Source organism: Rattus norvegicus, chromosome 7 (assembly GCF_036323735.1).
Source record: "Rattus norvegicus strain BN/NHsdMcwi chromosome 7, GRCr8, whole genome shotgun sequence".
Lineage (NCBI taxonomy): Eukaryota > Metazoa > Chordata > Mammalia > Rodentia > Muridae > Rattus > Rattus norvegicus.
This window is the reverse complement of record NC_086025.1, coordinates 125,830,195-125,848,730: the sequence shown is the minus strand read 5'-3', so window position 1 is coordinate 125,848,730 and position 18,536 is coordinate 125,830,195. Positions and strand designations below refer to the sequence as shown.

At 41.9% G+C, this 18,536-nt stretch overlaps 1 protein-coding gene across 1 annotated transcript in view; it reads right to left on the bottom strand.

The window, feature by feature from the left end:
* Window positions 1–3,765: 3,765 nt before the first annotated feature.
* Pdzrn4 (PDZ domain containing RING finger 4) overlaps window positions 3,766–18,536 on the bottom strand; it is a 148,518-nt gene continuing 133,747 nt past the window's right edge. Inside the window, exons 7-8 of the mRNA NM_001108107.2 lie at window positions 15,737–15,853; window positions 3,766–6,081 (exon numbers count right to left, since the gene is read on the bottom strand). Coding sequence (NP_001101577.2) covers window positions 4,564–6,081; window positions 15,737–15,853 — 1,635 coding nt within the window. The 3' untranslated portion in view covers window positions 3,766–4,563. The remainder of the gene's footprint in view (window positions 6,082–15,736; window positions 15,854–18,536) is intronic.

Genomic DNA, 18,536 nt, shown 5'->3' with positions numbered 1-18,536 from the left:
TACTGGGCATTGGAATGTCTGTTGGGTCCACAGGATGGGAATATGCAGGTTTCCCATCCCTGGAGAAGAGAGACTTGAGGCAAGTTGTCCTGTCTTAGGGACAGTTCCTGGCTTTAGCATGCTAGGACACCTATGAAAAATCCCAGCTTATTTGTAATGGCAGGGTGCAGGCACAAGAGAATTGGGTAACTTTTCTGCAGCCAGGGTTGTTAGCATTCACACTGACAGCATTTTATGAATCTGCCCCATCCAGTTCTTTCCCACTGTAGAAGGGAGACACTGTCTCTCAGTCTGTGGAGTTGGGTGGCAAGTGACAGGGTGTTTCATTTCCTCCTTGGGCGTTGCTGTCTCCTATCTCTGTATTTTATCACATTCCAGTTTCTCTTCTGCATACCTTCAGTGGTCCCCTACAGTCACTCAAGTCAAATGCAGCCATGTAGCTGTCACTTTGCTTGGTAAGCTCTGGGTACTTCTACAGATCTGTAAGTGGCAAGGTCAAAACGTTCTAGGGAATTTCTTTCTTTTCTTTTTCTTGGAAGAAGTAAATCCGTCAACGAGTCTGATGTAATAATGTTTAACTTTATTGAGAAATAATAAAAGTTATTTGGTTATTATTATATATGTAGTTGATTGTATTGGTAATGATTCACAGAAATAATGTACGACTTAATTACTAGAAAAGGATAGAGCAAACATTTCATTACACATTCATTAAAACTTAGAGACTGTAAGTATAAGGGACCATCCGAAAAACCATTTACCAGAGGCATGGGCTTCTTAAAGTTTGAACTGGAAACTTCATAGAGAGTCGTGAGAGAGTAGGCAGAAAGATACAGACATCCCTAAATAAGGGTCTCAAGAACTCAGATTTAAACTTATCTAAGTACATGGAGGAAAATGGGGTTTTAGAAGAGCAGATGTTGCTGCCCCAGGCATGGTGGGATGGAGAGGAGCCATCTGGAGACCAAGCTCAGGCCTGAGGAACCGGTCACGGGACAATGACATTCTAGTCTCTGGAAGTCTTGAGACCACTGGAAGCAATCTATGCCTTTTTGAAAAAGAAATGATAGTGGTTTATAAATGAGCAGGTAAGGCAGTAAGAGAACAAATAAAGGGCACTGCCTCAACAAAGAATGTGAGGCAGAGAGCCAAAGCTCCCAAAAGGCAAAATAAACAATAAAAGCCAATAAACAAAAGAGTCAAACCAACAAGAAAACCACACAACCCAGTGGAGTTGAGTCTGATGGAAGATGTGGACACCAGCAGTACACGGATCAAGTCAAGATGCAGCTACCCAGGGAGAGTTAATGTTGAACTCATAGCAGAGGTTCATAAAAGGACAGCATGGGAAACCAGGAGAGCGACAGTAGCCTTCTTCCTGGAACCCGAGGAAGCCTTTGTGTCTAGATTCCTTTTTACCTCCTTAGGTCCCTGTCCTGTGGGTCCTAACACCGATGGATCCTGTCACATCAACATAACAAACAAAGAAGAAAAACAAGAATAAAAACCATTTCAAGATAATCTGAAGGAAAATATTTCTGCCTTTTTACCCAGGCATTTCTTCTGAATAGAAATAAGATCTTCCACATATTACCAAGAAAATATTTGGTGGACAACAGGTTTATTATTTAGCCACTAAAAACAAGCTTATCACAGAGCTTGACCATACACCTAGAGCAGGGCCCTTTTCCGATTTTCACCAAGGTCTTGGGGAAACCCCTTGGGGTTGAGGCATCTCGACTCGTGAAACCACATAAACCAGATGGGAAAATGTATCACAGTTTTAGAATTCAGGTAAGCGTACTTGACTTTTAATTAAAAAAAAAAAAAAGGAAATGGGCCGCTTGCAGAATATTAAATTCTTAGAGATGTCAAGGTGTTTCTTCTGGGAAATGTACCTGTTGGTTCATGCATGCAGGAGAGGAGAAGGGTCAGCTGTAGTTAGAGCTGAATTGGAAAGACCTGAACTCAGGATAGTCAGGTGTTCTTATAGGAAACTGTAAGACAAAACTGAACCCTAGAACTGGGCTCTGGCTTAGTAGACTGCTTACCTAATATGCACAAGCTCTCAGCGCTACAACGGAAAGAATCACAGGAGTATACATGGAGTAGGTTAGCAAGTCCATTCATAGTGGCTAAAACTAAGAACCATGAAAATCTTCAGTTGCCTTACTTTAATACTATTATCACTACTTTAAATGTTGCATTCAGCTTTCTACTCTAGCAAATAAAATGAGTTTATTTCCCTATGTGTAATAGTCCTTTAGAAAGATTCAATAGTGGGAGGAGGAGGGAGGGAGGAAGGGATAACAAGGGTGGGGGATGAGGAGGAGGACGAGGAGGAGGACCATAGATAGCAAAAGGATCAATATATAGGGTTGTCCTAGTTAACATCACTTGCCAACTTGACACAATCTCAATTGAGTAATTCTTTCAATCTGGTTGGTCTGTGTGCATGTCTTTGACAAATTGTCTTGACCAATAGTGATAATTCAGGTAGGAGGGCCAAGCCCACTGCGGATGGCACAATTCCCTGAGCAAGTGGTCCCGGCTTTATAAGGAAGCTAGTTTGAGCCAGAGAGCAAGGCGGCCAGCAAGTTAGTGCACGGTCTTCCTTCAGTGATGGGCCGTGACATGGAAGTGAAAGGTGAAATAAACACTTTCGTCTCCCAAGGTTCTCTTGGTCAGAGTGTTTAATCATGGCAACGCAATGAAAGTGGACAGAATCAAAGAGGAAAATGGCAGATTCATAGAGTCATTTAGGGTAAATAGTATTTGTTATTACTATTCAAATGGAATTAAACCAGAGAATTACAAAGCAGGAGATTCAAGACTGTCCCTTCATGAACCTAAAAACTACGAAGGGGGGAAATGCTTACGATTTAATTATGAATAAATTGCCAAGAAAAAAAACAACAATGTATACTAAAGAACTAAGAAAATGTGTTTTCGTCAATACAGTTTCCCCCAAAACTCTGTCTGTTGTTTCATTTTAATAAGGTGTAGGATTTATTTCAGAAATCTCAGGAAAGTATCAGGTACTAACTTCAGGGAGAACTAGCGGGAGAGGTGACCTGGGCAAGCTATAGGAAGACTTGGATATAGTGCTGGGGCCTGAGACTGACTAGAGAGCTAATAGGCAGCCACTGTAGGTTTTCATGCAGTACACTAGCTCCAAAATAGGTACATGTTCTCATGACAGTCTGTTGGGTTAAATGTCATTTTATATATACCATTAACAGTGTCTTCTCTTGTGTAGGCATCATGGTCGGCACATGATATGGTTAAATGTTCAAGCAATGAAAAGCTAGATTAATAAAAATCTGCCTAGCCAGTTAACAATAGACCCTTTAATAAAGACATATAGGGCATTTAATTGAATATGCTGAGAATTACTGCAAAGATGGATGGCTTCCCAAAACGTACCTTCAGACCATCAATTTAATAAACCTGCCGTGTTGTAGACTGGATTGTGTCCTACCAAAATTGAATGACTTAGCAGTCTCCAGATCTGTGAGTGGTAAGTCCCCATTGCTGAAGCCTATCAGAGCATGTGAGTTGTGGAGGTGAAGCAGATGTGTCAACAGGAGACCCTTCCTTAATATTCTTTCTCTACTCTTCCTGAATCTCACCTGGGAAAGGCAGGCTAGAGGCTCATGAAGCCTAATTTAGCATCACTGAAATACAGCGTCTATTCTCGAATTCGTTCCCGGTAGGAATATGTGATTTGGAATAGGTGACACGATGACCTATAAGTAGTGTTTCCAAAACAACTTTATTGAAAGAGAAAAGGTGATAGAAAAGCTGCACAGTTTGTAATTCACAATCAAGAGTCTTCTAATCGTATACATACAACCAAACATGTCAACCACCGTGGGCAAAGAAAATAACAGTCCTTGGTTAACTTTTCTTAGGATAATCAATAATTTATTATTTTTTTATTGTCACAAATTACCACAATTATCTAGCTACATGACCAGTGTCACTACATATCACGGGAAGATTGTCCACCCACACTTTACTGAGACAAAGACGATTGCCATTTATGTGTTTAAATGTACAGAAGGATGTTGAAAGAGGTGCTACTTCATGTATAAGACAAGATACGGCATGTAGTTTATTAGCAGATCTGATTTAGCATACACTATGCCAGGAGGTAAGCATAGACATGTTTTGGCATTGAATTATTAAAATAGGAAATAAGAAAATTAGAGAAATAAATCCAGACTTTTTTAAAACTTACAATAGATACATTAAAATAGGAAATTAATTAGGTCCTTAGTATTTTTGTTCATCTTTTTTTCTTTCCTTTTGTTTTTTCATCGTTTTATTTTTTTTCTATAAATGTGTGCTATGAATATATCACAAGTTAAGGAAAGATATTAGCCAAAGAAGGTACCAGCATATGAAAAACAAATTAAAAAGTACCAGGTATTTTTGCTTACAAAAAATTTAAACTGTAAAGTCACAAAATATATATAAAAATGCCACATTGAACGAGGCAATGATACTCTACCGAAACTGGTAGCATGCTCTCTAAGCCAGTTGTCCCCATGTGTCTGGTCATACGGTGGTCACTGACAGAAAGGCATTGTGGACCCTTGTGCCATCCGGGGATTTGGCCCCATGGGTCATCAGTTCTTGGATTGTCATCCAGTTATCCAAAATTTTCTTGTTTCTTTTCTTCATCATCTTCTTGTGGCTCAGTTCAATGATGCTCAGCTCCTTCTTGCCCTCGCCGCTGCTCTGTGGGCTCTCCTTGAGGCTCTCCAGCCGACTCCGCATCATGAACTCCCGGCGCCGCCTTTGCTCCTTGGCCCGGACCAGGTGTTGCTTTCTCTCCTCCTTGCTCCAGTAGCGCCCCATTTTCATCTCACTCATGGTGTCGTCATCTGTGGTCATGCCGCTCCGCTCCTCCTTGATCTTTAAGGCACGTTCCTTCAGAAGTCGGTCTCGCACTGGCCTCTTGGTTATGTACCGGGTCCCATCACTTCTAATTTTTACCTTCCATTCCATCTTGGGCTCTGAGCCCCTCGGCGATTCCTTGCACATGCTCACCAGGCTGAGCTGACTCTGGGCATACTCTACGGCAGATTTCTGTTGAATTAGCTGCATGTAGCTTTGATAGTGCCGGGCATGCGCCGGAATGTTGGCATATCTGTAGGAGGAGCTGTGGTAAGGAGAGAGGTATGGAGTATGCTCACTGACTGTGTGCTCCTGATCCAGAAGCTGGCTGTTTTCTAGACTCTTCTCCAGGCTTTCGACGCTGCAACCTTCATGGGTGGTTTTGACTTTGGTAGCGGTGTATTCCCTGGTGCTCGGTCTGGAAGGGGACTGATGGGCTGTCATCATGCTCCTCAGATTTTTCTTATTGGTGAGGTTGATCATTCTTGGAAGGGAACTGTCCGGGGACCTGTCTACAGTCAGTGGGGTGCTTCTGCAGCTCTCAGCTGTATTGTATGCACTTGAGCTGTCCTTGTCTGACTTTTCCGGATGCTCTATGATGTCGTCCAGTTTCCCTCTTTGCATATCTAGGCTGGTGTTGTAATTTCGGAATCCTCCATCATGCAATGCCCAGATGTCTCCGTATTGGTCCGTCACTTTCTGGAGCCTGTGGGCCTGCATGATATTCTGACACTCCAGCTCAATGTTTCGTAGCTCCTCATTTAACAGCTTCAGTTCATGCTCCACCCCGTCCTGCTCCCCTTGATTGCATTCGAGCGTACTGCTTGAGTAGTACAGGTCATAATCTCCATGGTTTCGGATCTTAAGCTCCAATAGCTGCTGGAATCCTTCACACACCTCCTGGTTGCTGGCACAGTCGGAGTCCAAACACTCACCCCCAGCGCAGCTCTGGTTGCACTGAAGCTCAATGCTTCCTAGGGTGTCTTGGCTCTGCCCCAGCTCTCTCTTGCTCTTCAGTGCTGTGCTGTGGGGCTCCTCGACCACATTCTCCTGCTCTGAGCTCTCATCATTTCGCAAGCTCTCATCTGTGCGCCCCACGCCACTGTCCTTCTCCTGGTTGTTGGACGAGGATGTGGCCGTGTCTGTTGTGCCTTCTTCTTCCTCCTGCTTTTTTGGCTGAGGAAACAGAACACAAGAGATTATTTTGAAAAGCACTGGCTGCTGTAAACTTGCTTGAAAAACAATGTTTCCTGGCTAGGGTGCAGCTCCTAGAACCAGCTGTACCTGCAGTTTGCATACCAATTTTAGAAATTGAGACAATTAGCTCATGGCAGTCTTGTGAGTAGCAAAATAGAGGAACTAAGTTTCATTATATCTGTAACACTCACTGGGTATCAATGAGAGGGAGGACCTGGACATGAAGGACCACTGTGTTCAGCTTTTCTCTTTGGGAAGCCAAGGTGAAGGATATATACAAAGTGACCACTTCTCAGGTAAAAACACACAGAAGTGTAGTAGAGACAAAATATCTACAAGTTCTTCAGCAGTTTGGAGGTTTAAAGCTTAACTAACCATTGCTGCTTCTTAACTTTCTTTATATGAAGTAGAACAAGGTGGAGATGACCATCTATACAATACTGATGTATTATTGATCGATTTAGTGATCTACAGAAAGCACTGCTTGTACTGTCCGTTTGCCAGCCACAACTTTACTTGTTACCAGAAACAAAATGACCTGGAAAAGCAGCTAAAAACAATGGTCTGTTGTCACTAACAACCTGCTGACTGCCCCGCATGCTTCTGTAAGATCTTGTTCGGTTGCCCACCCCACATTGTGGTTCTAGGGTATAAAATGAAAATACTGACTGAACCTGGATAGAAGCCTTTCAGGAGCTGTCCTGGCTTTGGCCCACCAGTGACATCTCCTTTTTGTCACTCTGACCTTTTGTCATTGGTGGCAGAGTGCTTATTTCAGAAGGATTCCCACAACATAAATTCAGGGGGGACAGGAATGTGCAGAATATAGTAAGGCTGGTATCACAAAACAGTTAGTCCATGTTAACATGCTGGAACTGCAAACCTCCATCTCTCTCTGTAGAGGAGGATGCTCCATGCCAGACAAACATAGGCTATGAGTGGCAGAATAATCTGGAAGGCAAAGCTCTCCTCCTAGGGTTCACATTACTTATGGCCAGCACATCATGTTCCTGGGTACATGAGCACAATGCATCTTGCATGATACATTTCAGAAGAAGCACAATGTTCCAGGACTTAATCACATACAAAGTACTCCTAGCCACTAATTTCCTACAACGATGAGATTTAGCTTGGGAAAGGTGGAATTGGTTAAGGGCTAGACACACTGAGCATGTGTTCATTAACTAACAACATTCTTTAGCAATGGTCCCTGAGGTGTGGAGCCAGCTTGAGGACAGACAAGAGCAGAAGCAGTCAGGATGACTTGTGAATGACACCATAAACTCAAGCTCCTGTGAAGAGTGTGACTCCCCTCCCCCACCCAAAAGGAAACTTGAGAAAAATCATGCCCTGCAGCCCTTCAGGAAGGTACAACTCCTGCTGACTGGTCATCTGAACTGATGCCAGTCTGCAATGGTCAGATGCCTGAATCTGTATCTCCACAACAGGGCTGCCTACCCTCCATGTCCACTTCAGTTTTGCAAGAGGAAACTTCTCTGCATGAGCAGACACAAGGTACCTCTGTATGAGTGTCCTATGGCAGGCTACCACTTGGACCTTTCTTCCTGGTTTAGGGGTATAAGCTAAGTGTTTGCTTAAGGGACAGACTTCTGGGTTGCAGCAATCTCTTCAGGAGTCCTGGGCTCTTCCTGCCTTTGGAGTCTGGGTGTAGTAGCAGAATCATAAGGTTCCACTTGGGAGACACTGAATAGCTGTTTGGCCTAATTCAAAATTAATTAAAGCTTAATTGCTTTATGTTTCCCCCCACCTATTTATTTTTCTGCATTTTGTGAGTCCATGTTGGTGACAATTGGTTTGATAGAGGCTGAGGGATTTCGTGGCCGCAGCAAGACTCTCCTGAAAACTTTCCGTATATAAGGAACTCTGGTTCTGAAGAAACAACTCCCTCCAGCCTACCTTGGATATCCTAGATGACAAGGCTCCCAAGAAGGTTGCTAGGACAACTTACTATAGTAACACATGGAAACACCTCAGAAGAGCATATCCCCATTCCTGGTTTAGAAGGAACTAGGCTCATTTGGAAGGTGCAGTTGAGAATGGTCAGCTCTTACCCTGAGCTCCCCACACTTCTTGTAAGTTCAGGATGTTCTGAGACACTAGTAGGACTGTCTGGCAGATTGGTGATTCTGGGAGATAATGTCCCTTAAACAGCACATCTGGCTTGAAACATTTCCTGAACAGTGACTTGTCCTTCAGCCACCAGATAAAAAAGGGATCCCAGAGACACATTGAGCAGAATTGAGTTCAATCCCATCAAGGTGAACTGCTCCTAGAATTCCTCAGACTAGTGTTGGCCGGAAGTGAGTGCTTCCGGCTCTCTTTGGTGAAAGGAGACTTTCCTGTATTGAGCATATGCCTGTGCCTCATGGCTTTTCTCTAGTGACTTCTCTTTGGCTCTGTGAGCCCCTCTAGTTTTTACGACTGGCATGGCTCCTTTACGATCTTCTTGTGACCATCTCTTAGATAGTCCCTAAACAGCAGGCAGCGAGCTGGGGCAGAAATCTCTTTAGCTCTTTAAGTTCTTGCTCTGCTAATTTTAAATCTGTTGATCATTCCAAGTTATGTGTAAAACTGACTATTTCAGCCATAGTTGAGAGTGAGTCCATAGACTCATTTGGAAACTAAGACTAGGAAAAGCAAACAAGCAAGCAGGCAAGCAAACAAACAAACAAGAAACAACAACAACAATAACAGCAAAACCAACCAATGAGAAACAATAACAACAAAACCAACCAATGAGAAACAATAACAACAAAACCAACCAATGAGAAACAACAACAACAATAACAACAACAAAACCAACCAATGAGAAACAACAACAACAATAACAACAACAACAACAACAAAACCCTCTACCAGATGTTATGGACATGGCCTCATTTGAGTCCATCTGAAGACTGTAGAAGACTTGCAAATACAAGCCTTAAGATTAGATGACCTTTGACCTTTCTATTGGCTCATGAATATGAGCCAGTTTTAACTTTCTTTTTTGTAGCAATTTGCATTAGTTTCCTGACTAGCTGAAAGGTAGACCACCTTTGTCTATGTGTGTTTCTGTATATTCCATTGTAGATACATTGTGTTGTATGTGTTTGTATGAAAGGATGAAGAAATTCTCTTCAAACTGCCCCATGGTTACATGGGTACACTCATAAATCACAACTATCACATTTCAAAACATGTCTTGTTTGTTCAAATTGTTAATAGACAATGTGTTTGGGTGTGCTGGCCAAGTAGGGCTGTATTTATTATTACTAGATACAAAATATGAAAGATGAGTCTAAATAAATATAAACATTTGTCAACATTTGTAGCGTCTTCAACTATTAGTTAACATACTTAAGCTTCTTAAATTTTATAAATATAAAAAATTATTCTGTAGGGTTATAAATGAATTTACTCTCATCTTTTGGTATATGGCATTTAAAGCTTGCTTTCTCCCTGGGTTTTGCTAAGGTTATTAAGAGTCAAAAGTACAATTAAGATGTGCAGTTCTCTATATAAAGAACACCAAAAGAAGTGAAGGTATCTTTTGACAAGTAAAACGGAAGACGATAAACATTGATAAGAAATAATGTGTGCTATGACTAAAGTAATCCAAGATGGAAAGGAAGAAAGAACGGAAGGAAAGGAAGGAGGGAGGGAGGGAGAGAGAAAAGAAAGGAAGGAAGGAGGGAGGGAGAGAGAAAAGAAGGGAAGGAAGAAAGGAAAGAAGGAAGGAAGGAAAGAAGGAAGGAGAGCTAAACAAGTTAGAGAGGCTCTGAGCAGTCACAGAGAATCTGTAGAGGGCAAATCTTACACAAAAGCAAATAAAAAAAATCATGAGTTTCCAGGTGATCTATAATTAGAAACAGATTGTTTATATTAATCCAAACACAAGCCTTAACACACTGACAACAAACCAGAATTCTCTATGTCTGAAGCAACAAGACATTCTTAAATTACGTACTAAACCTTAGTAAAATGTACAAGTTAGGCAGTCCTGATATTATGCTACCTCCGAGGACCATTGTTTTAAAATGCTGTGTGCAGTGAGAGTAACTACTGTTTTGGTTAGCTGCTGATTCTTACGGAAGTCCTACTGGTTTCTATGGTTACTATTGTCTTTAGTCATCCATTGACAGACACTTTTGCTTCTTCACTAAAGTATTTGAACCTAAGTACATGGAAAAGAGTCTAAGGCATTCTTCTTTGTTGTTAATTTAAGTTATAATTTTTTTTTAGAATTTCATATATGAGTACTTTATATCTTTTTCATGCTCCCCCCCCAATCCAACTCTTCCTGGGCCCCCACTCTTCAACGTTCATGGCCTCTTTCGTTTAATTTTTTTTGTTAGAAGTGTTTGTGTGTGTGTGTGTGTGTGTGTGTGTGTGTGTGTGTGTAAATACAACCAGCTCGTTCCATTTGTGTTGCTCATGTGTGTTTATGTATAGGTTTGATGACCTAAGGTTGGATAACCCATCAGCGGACTTGTCACTGGAAAGTACGATTCTCCCTCACTCTGCAACTTTTGATTGATTGCCTATGGCTCTTTATCGAGGGGGAAGGCCTTGTGGGTGTCCGATCTGCTTTGTCATATTATCTCGTGTCGTCATTATGCAAGTCTCATTTAGATGGCTGTACGATATATAAAGGATGCTATCTCACAGAAGATGTTCAACCCCCTGGCTCTTACACTGTCTGTGCTCCCTCTCTCTGCAAGGCTCCCTGAGCCTTAGGTATAGGACTCCTTTTAAATACAATTTTTAGGGACAACTAAGCTCATACTGTTGTTTTTTTTTTTTCATTGACAAAAATTGGCACAGCTACAGAAAATTATATTTCTTTGCTTAAAGCTAGACTATGACGTCGAGTGTTTGGCTTATTCATTTCGTATTTTTTTTCTTTTAGAACTTCATAGCTATGCATATCAAGCCTCCATAGGGCTTTGACTCATTACACCGTGATGCCTGCTCAGTGCCTTGACATAATGCCTGTCATCAACCACAAAGAACAGGGTTCAGCAAGGAACACCAGCTATCCTTGGCTCGAGAGCATGTCTTCTAAACCTCCTTGTTGCACAAATGTGACTAAAATGATTAACTCCACCATCAGTTTCTTCCCCTCCAGTGTGGCCAGTCAGTCTGGCAACTAGGAGAGAGTCAGCCTAGCTACAGGACAGACAGGAAGTGATGGCTACAGAGAGAGCAGGAAAGAACCAAGACAGTCATTATAATCACAAAAGACGCAGCTGTGTTAAGCTTACTGAAGAAGCATGCTGGGAAGAAGTTATCTCCTAATAACTACCATAGGAGACTGCCAGGTCACAGTGCAGCAGCCACCACAGCCCGCGTAGAGAGTGCTTATATGAAGTCATTTCTCTCAGCTCTGCATTTTCCACCTCAGACTGATGCTATTTTTGTTTCAGTTGTTCAGAATACCCGTTATAATCCGCCTCAGTTTGTCTGTAAACTTCCCCTTGCCTACCTAGTTCCTGACAAGCTGTTTACTCTTGACTGCCTGAGAGCAAAGCAAGAAGAGCTCTTACCTTTACACACACCACTCTGCTCTTCTAGTAACACTTCAGGGGAAACAAAACACAAAGAAACCGCTACTAAGTATCATCTTCAAACACGACGTGGTTTTAGAAACCGGAAAGGAATCTGCCCCTGGAAATACTAGTGTGAATGATTCACTGGGCGAAATTGCTTCTCAGGAAAAGTAAGAACGTCTGTGTCCGTGTCTTAACTCTCACTGACAAAAGCCCAGTAAAGGTTGTGCACGGATAACGACTGTGCTAGACTTCTCACTAGCTCCACACTTAGCCTTCAGTCTATGATATAGTGAACATTAACACTTGCATGGATATTAGCAGATCTCAACAAATGGAATTAGAAGAGCCAAGGTTTTGAAGGTAGTGTAGCCACAAAACGTGTTTCTGTTCCTTGAGCAGAAGCTGGCTTCCTGCTTCTAGTCCTCTTGCGCCATGCCCCAAGCACCAGGTCTCCCTCACTGGATTTGGGAAAGGGTATGCCAGGGAGATGGGAGACTAGGGGAGCAGGACTGTGGGGTGTCCTGATTTTATCATTCTCTTCCTTATTCGTGAAGACAGGATGTCTCACTGACACATGAGCTGAGGTGACAGGCCTGCTTGGAGCATCAGGCTGTTGTGATTTGATGTTTTGCTCTGCTAGGTTCCTTTCTGTGCTCTTCCCTGATGATTCTATCTCTAGGAGCAAGCACCCGACTTCTCTTAAAGTTCATAATCTGTTCGGTTTGCCTAGACACAGTGGAAACCTTGATTCTTTCCCGACACACAAGACCTACTCATCAACCCCAAATCTAAACCCTACCTACACCCTAATTCAGCAGGAAGTAGCAATAGTAGCTGTTGCCAAACGTTTGAGATAGAAGAATGAATAAAGACGAAAGATTGAAATCACCCTCAACTTGAATACATCTGAGTACAATTTTCTTAATAAAGTTCTGAGGGTATCTTCGAGCAAAAGAATCAAAAGACTTTTAAAATGCCTCCACACGATCTATCTGTAGGGCATTTTCTTAATTAATGATTGATGCTGGAGGGCCCAGCCAATTGTGAGTGGTGGCATCCTAGGGTGGTAGTCCTGGGTTCTATGAGGAAGCAGGCTGAGAAAGCCATAGGAGCAAGCCAGGAAGCAGCATCCATCTATGGCCTCTGCCTCATCTCCTGCCTCAAAGTTCCTGCTCTGTTTGAGTTCCTGTCCTGACTTCCTTTGATGAACAGTGATGTAGAAGTACAAATCAAATCCAGCCTCTTCCCCCCGAGTTGCTTTGATCATAATGTTCTGTCACAGCAATCGTAACCTTAACTTAGACGCTCAGGAAGGTCCTTCCTCTCTGCTCCTGAAAGCCCCTAGAATTAACCCATCACAGAGGCACCTTTGGGCTCTGCTTTAGCTCCAGGCCTCCTTTCTGGTTGCCTATATGGTACAGCTGTTTTTAAGTCTTGTAATAGTCTGAAGCCATAACATTGTTTTCTGCACCCATTGAACAGTGATCCTTTCCCCCCAAAACATGAACACAAGTGATAGTTCACAAGGAAAATTTGAGGAATGCTGATTGGCAGGCACAGACGTAATATCAAAAACATGTTTTGACATGTGTGCACATACCTTAATAGAACATATGCTATGAATGTGCGTATATATAATTACTTACTTTCATATAGAACAATTTACCAAAAGCCCAATGAGATGAATATGTAAAATCACTTTCTTTTCTTATCACACAGCACTTTCCGATTGTTTTCCCTACGTGTAAATTTACTCACAACTAGATCTATTTCCTTACTCTAGCAAGTTCTACTACATCATTAAAAACCATTAGATCTGGGGCAAGAAATTTGGGGTGGAGAAATTAAAGTAAATAAAAAAATAATAAAATGTAAAAAAAATAAAAATAATAAAAATAATAAAAACTGTCTCTTAACAATCACTGTTTTGTTCCCCAAAGGTAACATCACATAAATAATAAAGGAATTATAGCTGTGTATCAATTCTAGGATTCTCAAACTTTCCCTATAATACATTCCCTTACTTGTTATGAACATAATGATTAATTTCTAATGCCTCACCGATAGATAAAATTGTATGTAACTACCAAGGAAAACTGCTCACAGCTCCAGGTCTGGCTCTGTCTAACAAGGGATGCATGGTGTGCTTTGCTCACCACATTCTTGATGCTCCTACAACTTGGGGCAGTTTGAGTTTCTATGTAACAAACTTGCGATGAGGCAGAAAGGCTAATGTTTTTCTTTCCATACAACTGCATACTGAGTCCACAACAGCTGTCCAACCCTAGACAGTGTAGAAAGTTGACTTTGGTATAAAGTCTACATGGGCCTACAAATTCGAGCGAGTTGCTAAGTTGACCTTGCAATCATTGTCGCTGGTCCATGATTGGAAAACCATGAAAATGAAGACCATACGCTGAAAAACCATGGAAATGAAGATCTCCATTCTAATCCTAGAGTGCCTGGTCGTTAATATACCTTGGTGTTTTTTACCCTGCCCCCTGGGATTATGACTCTGACAGGAGGCGTGCCTGACAGGACATTTCTGAGGCAACAATATTGTTTATAAGAGCAAAAGACTTTTCAAAGGTTTCTGTATTTGTCGTCGTGTCAGTTTTCAGTCTTGTGGGGGAGAAAAATTTCCACACGATGATCGGCTGACCTTGGGGACATTAGGTGTTCCTTCACTAGCCCTCAAATCTGTATTACATCTGATGAGTAGGCAACATTTGGCACTGTATCACTTTACCTAGACGGCATCTCTCCCTTACTTCTTTATTCCAGCATCCCCCTGTCAATTCTGTATCAGGTCACATTTTGTATCTAAGAAAGAAAAAGCCTGGAGCAAGGACTTTCTTGCTTGTAAGAGGTGGCTGTCAACAAAAGATATATTTATTTGTGGCCAGTGTTGAAGTTATACATAAAAATTCCAACCCTATCTATACCACAAAAAAAACCAAAAACCAAAAAACAAAAAACAACAACAACAACAACAAAAAAAACAACCCAACAAAAAAAAACCAAAAAACCCACGACCCAGCAGCAGCGTTTCCCGTGAAGGGACCAGTAGCAATCATGATCTGTATCATGCTCGACTGGCAGTCCTACGGTTTAGTTTCTGCATTTTGTTTGAGGTAAACATACTTCATTATTCAGTTTGGCGAGGTGATAAAATGTCTGTTTCGTGTGGTTAAGCCTGTCAGGATTTTTTTTTTTTAACAGACGTCTTTATGACGAGGTAACAATTAAAGTTGAGAATGGGATGATAATTAAACGAATTAGTAAACTGTCAGAGAGATGTTAATGAGATTATGTCAGTCAGATGAAGGACATAAATTAGACATAAAAAATCTAGGTCATCCGGCCTTGTTTTTAATGTGCTGTGAAAATAACAGAAATAGGGAGACTACTAGACTCACTTTGCCTTACCCCTGGCTGTGATCTTCCCCGTTATGAATTCTTTTAAAACATTCCCACCATCAAGGTACTTGCAACATAGTAAGAGTTCAAACTTTTGTTGAATGAATATGTGACCTTAAGACAGCATGATGTTAGTCACTTCAATTTATGCCAGGGGACATGTGTATAGCAACCACTGGGACAAAGATCACCCTTATAGGTTGTTCAAGAGTACACAGGGATGATTAACCCATAAAGTACACAAAACCTTACCCCATGTTATCATCCTATCTACAGATTAACTGTTCAAATGCTAACATTCATATTTTAAGCTCAAATGTTTGTTTCAAAGTTACCCCATGGACGACAGTTGGTTGTTCCTAGCTAGCCTATCCATAGGCAATACGCACATTTACTCCTAAGTGCCTGCCAATTATGTTGACTAACCCATTTCACTGTCCGAATGTTACTGTGTTATAGGAAAAGTCTTCAGGATTTCCAAGCTGGAAATACTCTTAACAGAAAAGACACATATTCCTTGCGCTTCGTTTGAGAAGATCATTTGCCCCAAAAGATTACGATTACACAGATGTTTGATCAAACCCTTTGGTTGTGCTTTCTTTTTCGTTGAAGAAAGCAAGCGACCTTTCCCATGATGCAGCTGAGGTTGGGGGCCCTACCTGCTGCAGCTCATTGGCTGTGCACTGCGCTCCTTCATTACGCTCTTCCTCCAGCATCTCTGAGTTTAACTCCTCTAAGAATTCGTTCCTTTCATCTTCCAGCCAGCCTTCATCCAGCTGCAGAGGAGAACACATTAGTCCATTACATTATGCTAGTGAGACTCGTGGTAGAATAGGGTAAGCCTCAGCGCCGACTGCCAACCGGCTCTCTTTGTTAGTGATTCTCTTCAGAACCGCAGCCCCCTCTCCTCACCTCTCAGGGAGAAGAAAAGGCGAGACAAAAAAAGAAAGAAAGGAAGGAAAGGACGCTTAGAGGCCTTTTATCCTCTCCTGAAACAGTTTTAGATTTTCTCTGGTAAATGAGTAAATCCCACAGCACAGAACATTACCTTCTTTCAGAACCTATGAAAGGAAAGCAAGCTACAGAGTCTGCAGCTGGAGTGTTCATCATCTCCCGCAGCCCCAAGTTCAAAGAACTGCAGGTGGTTCTGATAGGGCTATGAGACAATTGGGCCTTTACCCATAACAACATTCCCCAGTGAGACTGTAGACAACAGGCCCCCAACAAGCAGATTTTACTCTCTTTTGAGTTGGGTGAATCAAGCTAGCAAGGTGGAACCTTGTCATAAAAGAATTGATAGACAACATTGATTTTGTCTGTAAAGAATAAAAGGAAAAATAATAAAAAAAAAACTAAACCCAAAAACATAAAACTAAAAAACCAAATACCCAAACATCTATTTATTTGTTCTATCTATCTATCTATCTATCTATCTATCTATCTATCTATCTATCTATCATCTATCTATCTATCATCCATCCATCTATCTATCCAATCTACCTACCTACCCACCTACCTACCTACCCACCTACTTACCTACCTACCTTATCTACCTACCATATCTATCTATCTATCTATCTATCTATCTATCTATCTATCTATCTATCTATCTATCTATCTGTCTATCTATCTATCCTACCTACCCACCTACCTACTTACCTACCCACCTACTACCTACTTACCTACCTACCTTATCTATCTATCCATCCATCCCAACTACCTACCTTATCTATCTATCTATCTATCTATCTATCTATCTATCTATCTATCTACCTATCTATCTATCTATCATCTATCTATCTATCTCTATGTCCACTGTGTGTCTGTGCATGCTTGTGTGTGAGTGTGTGTGTGTGTGCCTGTACGTGTCTGCATGCCATGGGACCCATATCAAAGTCAGAGGACAATGTGCGCTTTCTCTCTTGGACCCAGGTGAATTGATGACCTCATCAGGCTAGGTGATAAGGGCCTTTATCTACTGAGTCATCTCATTGGCACCCACATTCCTTAGATGGGGGGAAGCATGCATAATCAGACCTGTTTATTCACAGGGTCCTGAGAACTAGTCAAGACCTGAAGCATATTAAGCACATGCAGTCCCACTGGGGAGGGATCACGTCTATTAGTTTGAGGGATCATGGCTAATGTGTTTAAAGGCAGTGGAATGGCGCCCGATTTCGCTTGTGGGTGATAGATGCAAATGCTCACGCCAGGCCCTTTCAGCGCTCGGTTAAACACATCCTGTTGGTGTCTCCACGCAAGGGGAAGTGGAGGGCTAGAGATTACCTTGACAATATGATTGCTGTTGGCAGCCAATGCAGATAATTGGCCTCTGAGTGGATTTCTGGAGCGGGAGTATATAAATTAACTGTCGCGCTCATTAAACAACCTGTACTGCCATCAAAACTCGGCTTTACTCTGTGCTACAAAGAAAAACGGGTTTCTAATGAGCACAAAAGGACAGTGGTTGGAGAGGTTTTCAATAAGAAACCTTTTAAGACAAATGAACGTCTTAAAACACCAAACAAATAAGACAAACAACAAAAAACCCAAACTCTTGAAAATAGGACTTTAAATGGTACCACAAGGACTCACGTGCATGCATGACACTTCTTAACAAAAGGCAGATCGGGGTGTCACAGGTAACATTTGTTTTGACGCTCTGGGAAGAGGGAATCTCCATGGAAAACTGCCTCAGTGAGAGTGGCCTGTGGGCATGTCTGTGGGCAGTGGTTTAGTTTTTAATTGAAGTAGGAGGACCCAGCTCACTGTGAGTGGTGCCAGCCCTGGGTAGGTGGGCATAGGCTGATTTAGGGAAGGTAGGTGAGCAAGCCAGCAAGGGGTATCCTCTGTGATCTCTGCAGCAACTCCTACCCTCAGGGATCTGCCCTGAACACATTCCCTGGTGTGTCTCAATAATGGGCTGTAATTATAAGCTAAAACAAACAATCAGACAAAGTGACGCCCCTTTCCTCTCCAAATCGCCTTTGGTCCTGGTGTTTGTCACAGCGATGGAAAGCAAACTAGAATGTGTCTATTGAAAGCCCACACAGAACTTATATCACCTCGGACACGACCAGAGGTATGGACGAACTTCTCTGCCCTCGTTTTTCTTAATGTGGCCCAAGGAAGGTGTCCGAATGACTATGCTAACTAAGAATTCCGTAGTCTCTAATCCCTTATTTTGAGCCACGGAGCTGTACAACTCAACTCTGAACAAAAACATTTCAAGCTAAGCTCATTTACTTCCTATAATCACCGCTGGGACTTGTTTCCTGTTTGTCTGTTTTCTTATTTTTGATTTGGGTTATTTTGTTTTGCTTTGTTTTCTTTCTGTTTTGCCTTTTGTTGTATTTGATCAGGTCAAAGGCAGAATTTTCCTGATAATTACATGGGAGCAGCCTTCTGAGGCCTATGTAGAGTGATGGGAAAGCCGAGAACAAAAATAGAGATGACTTT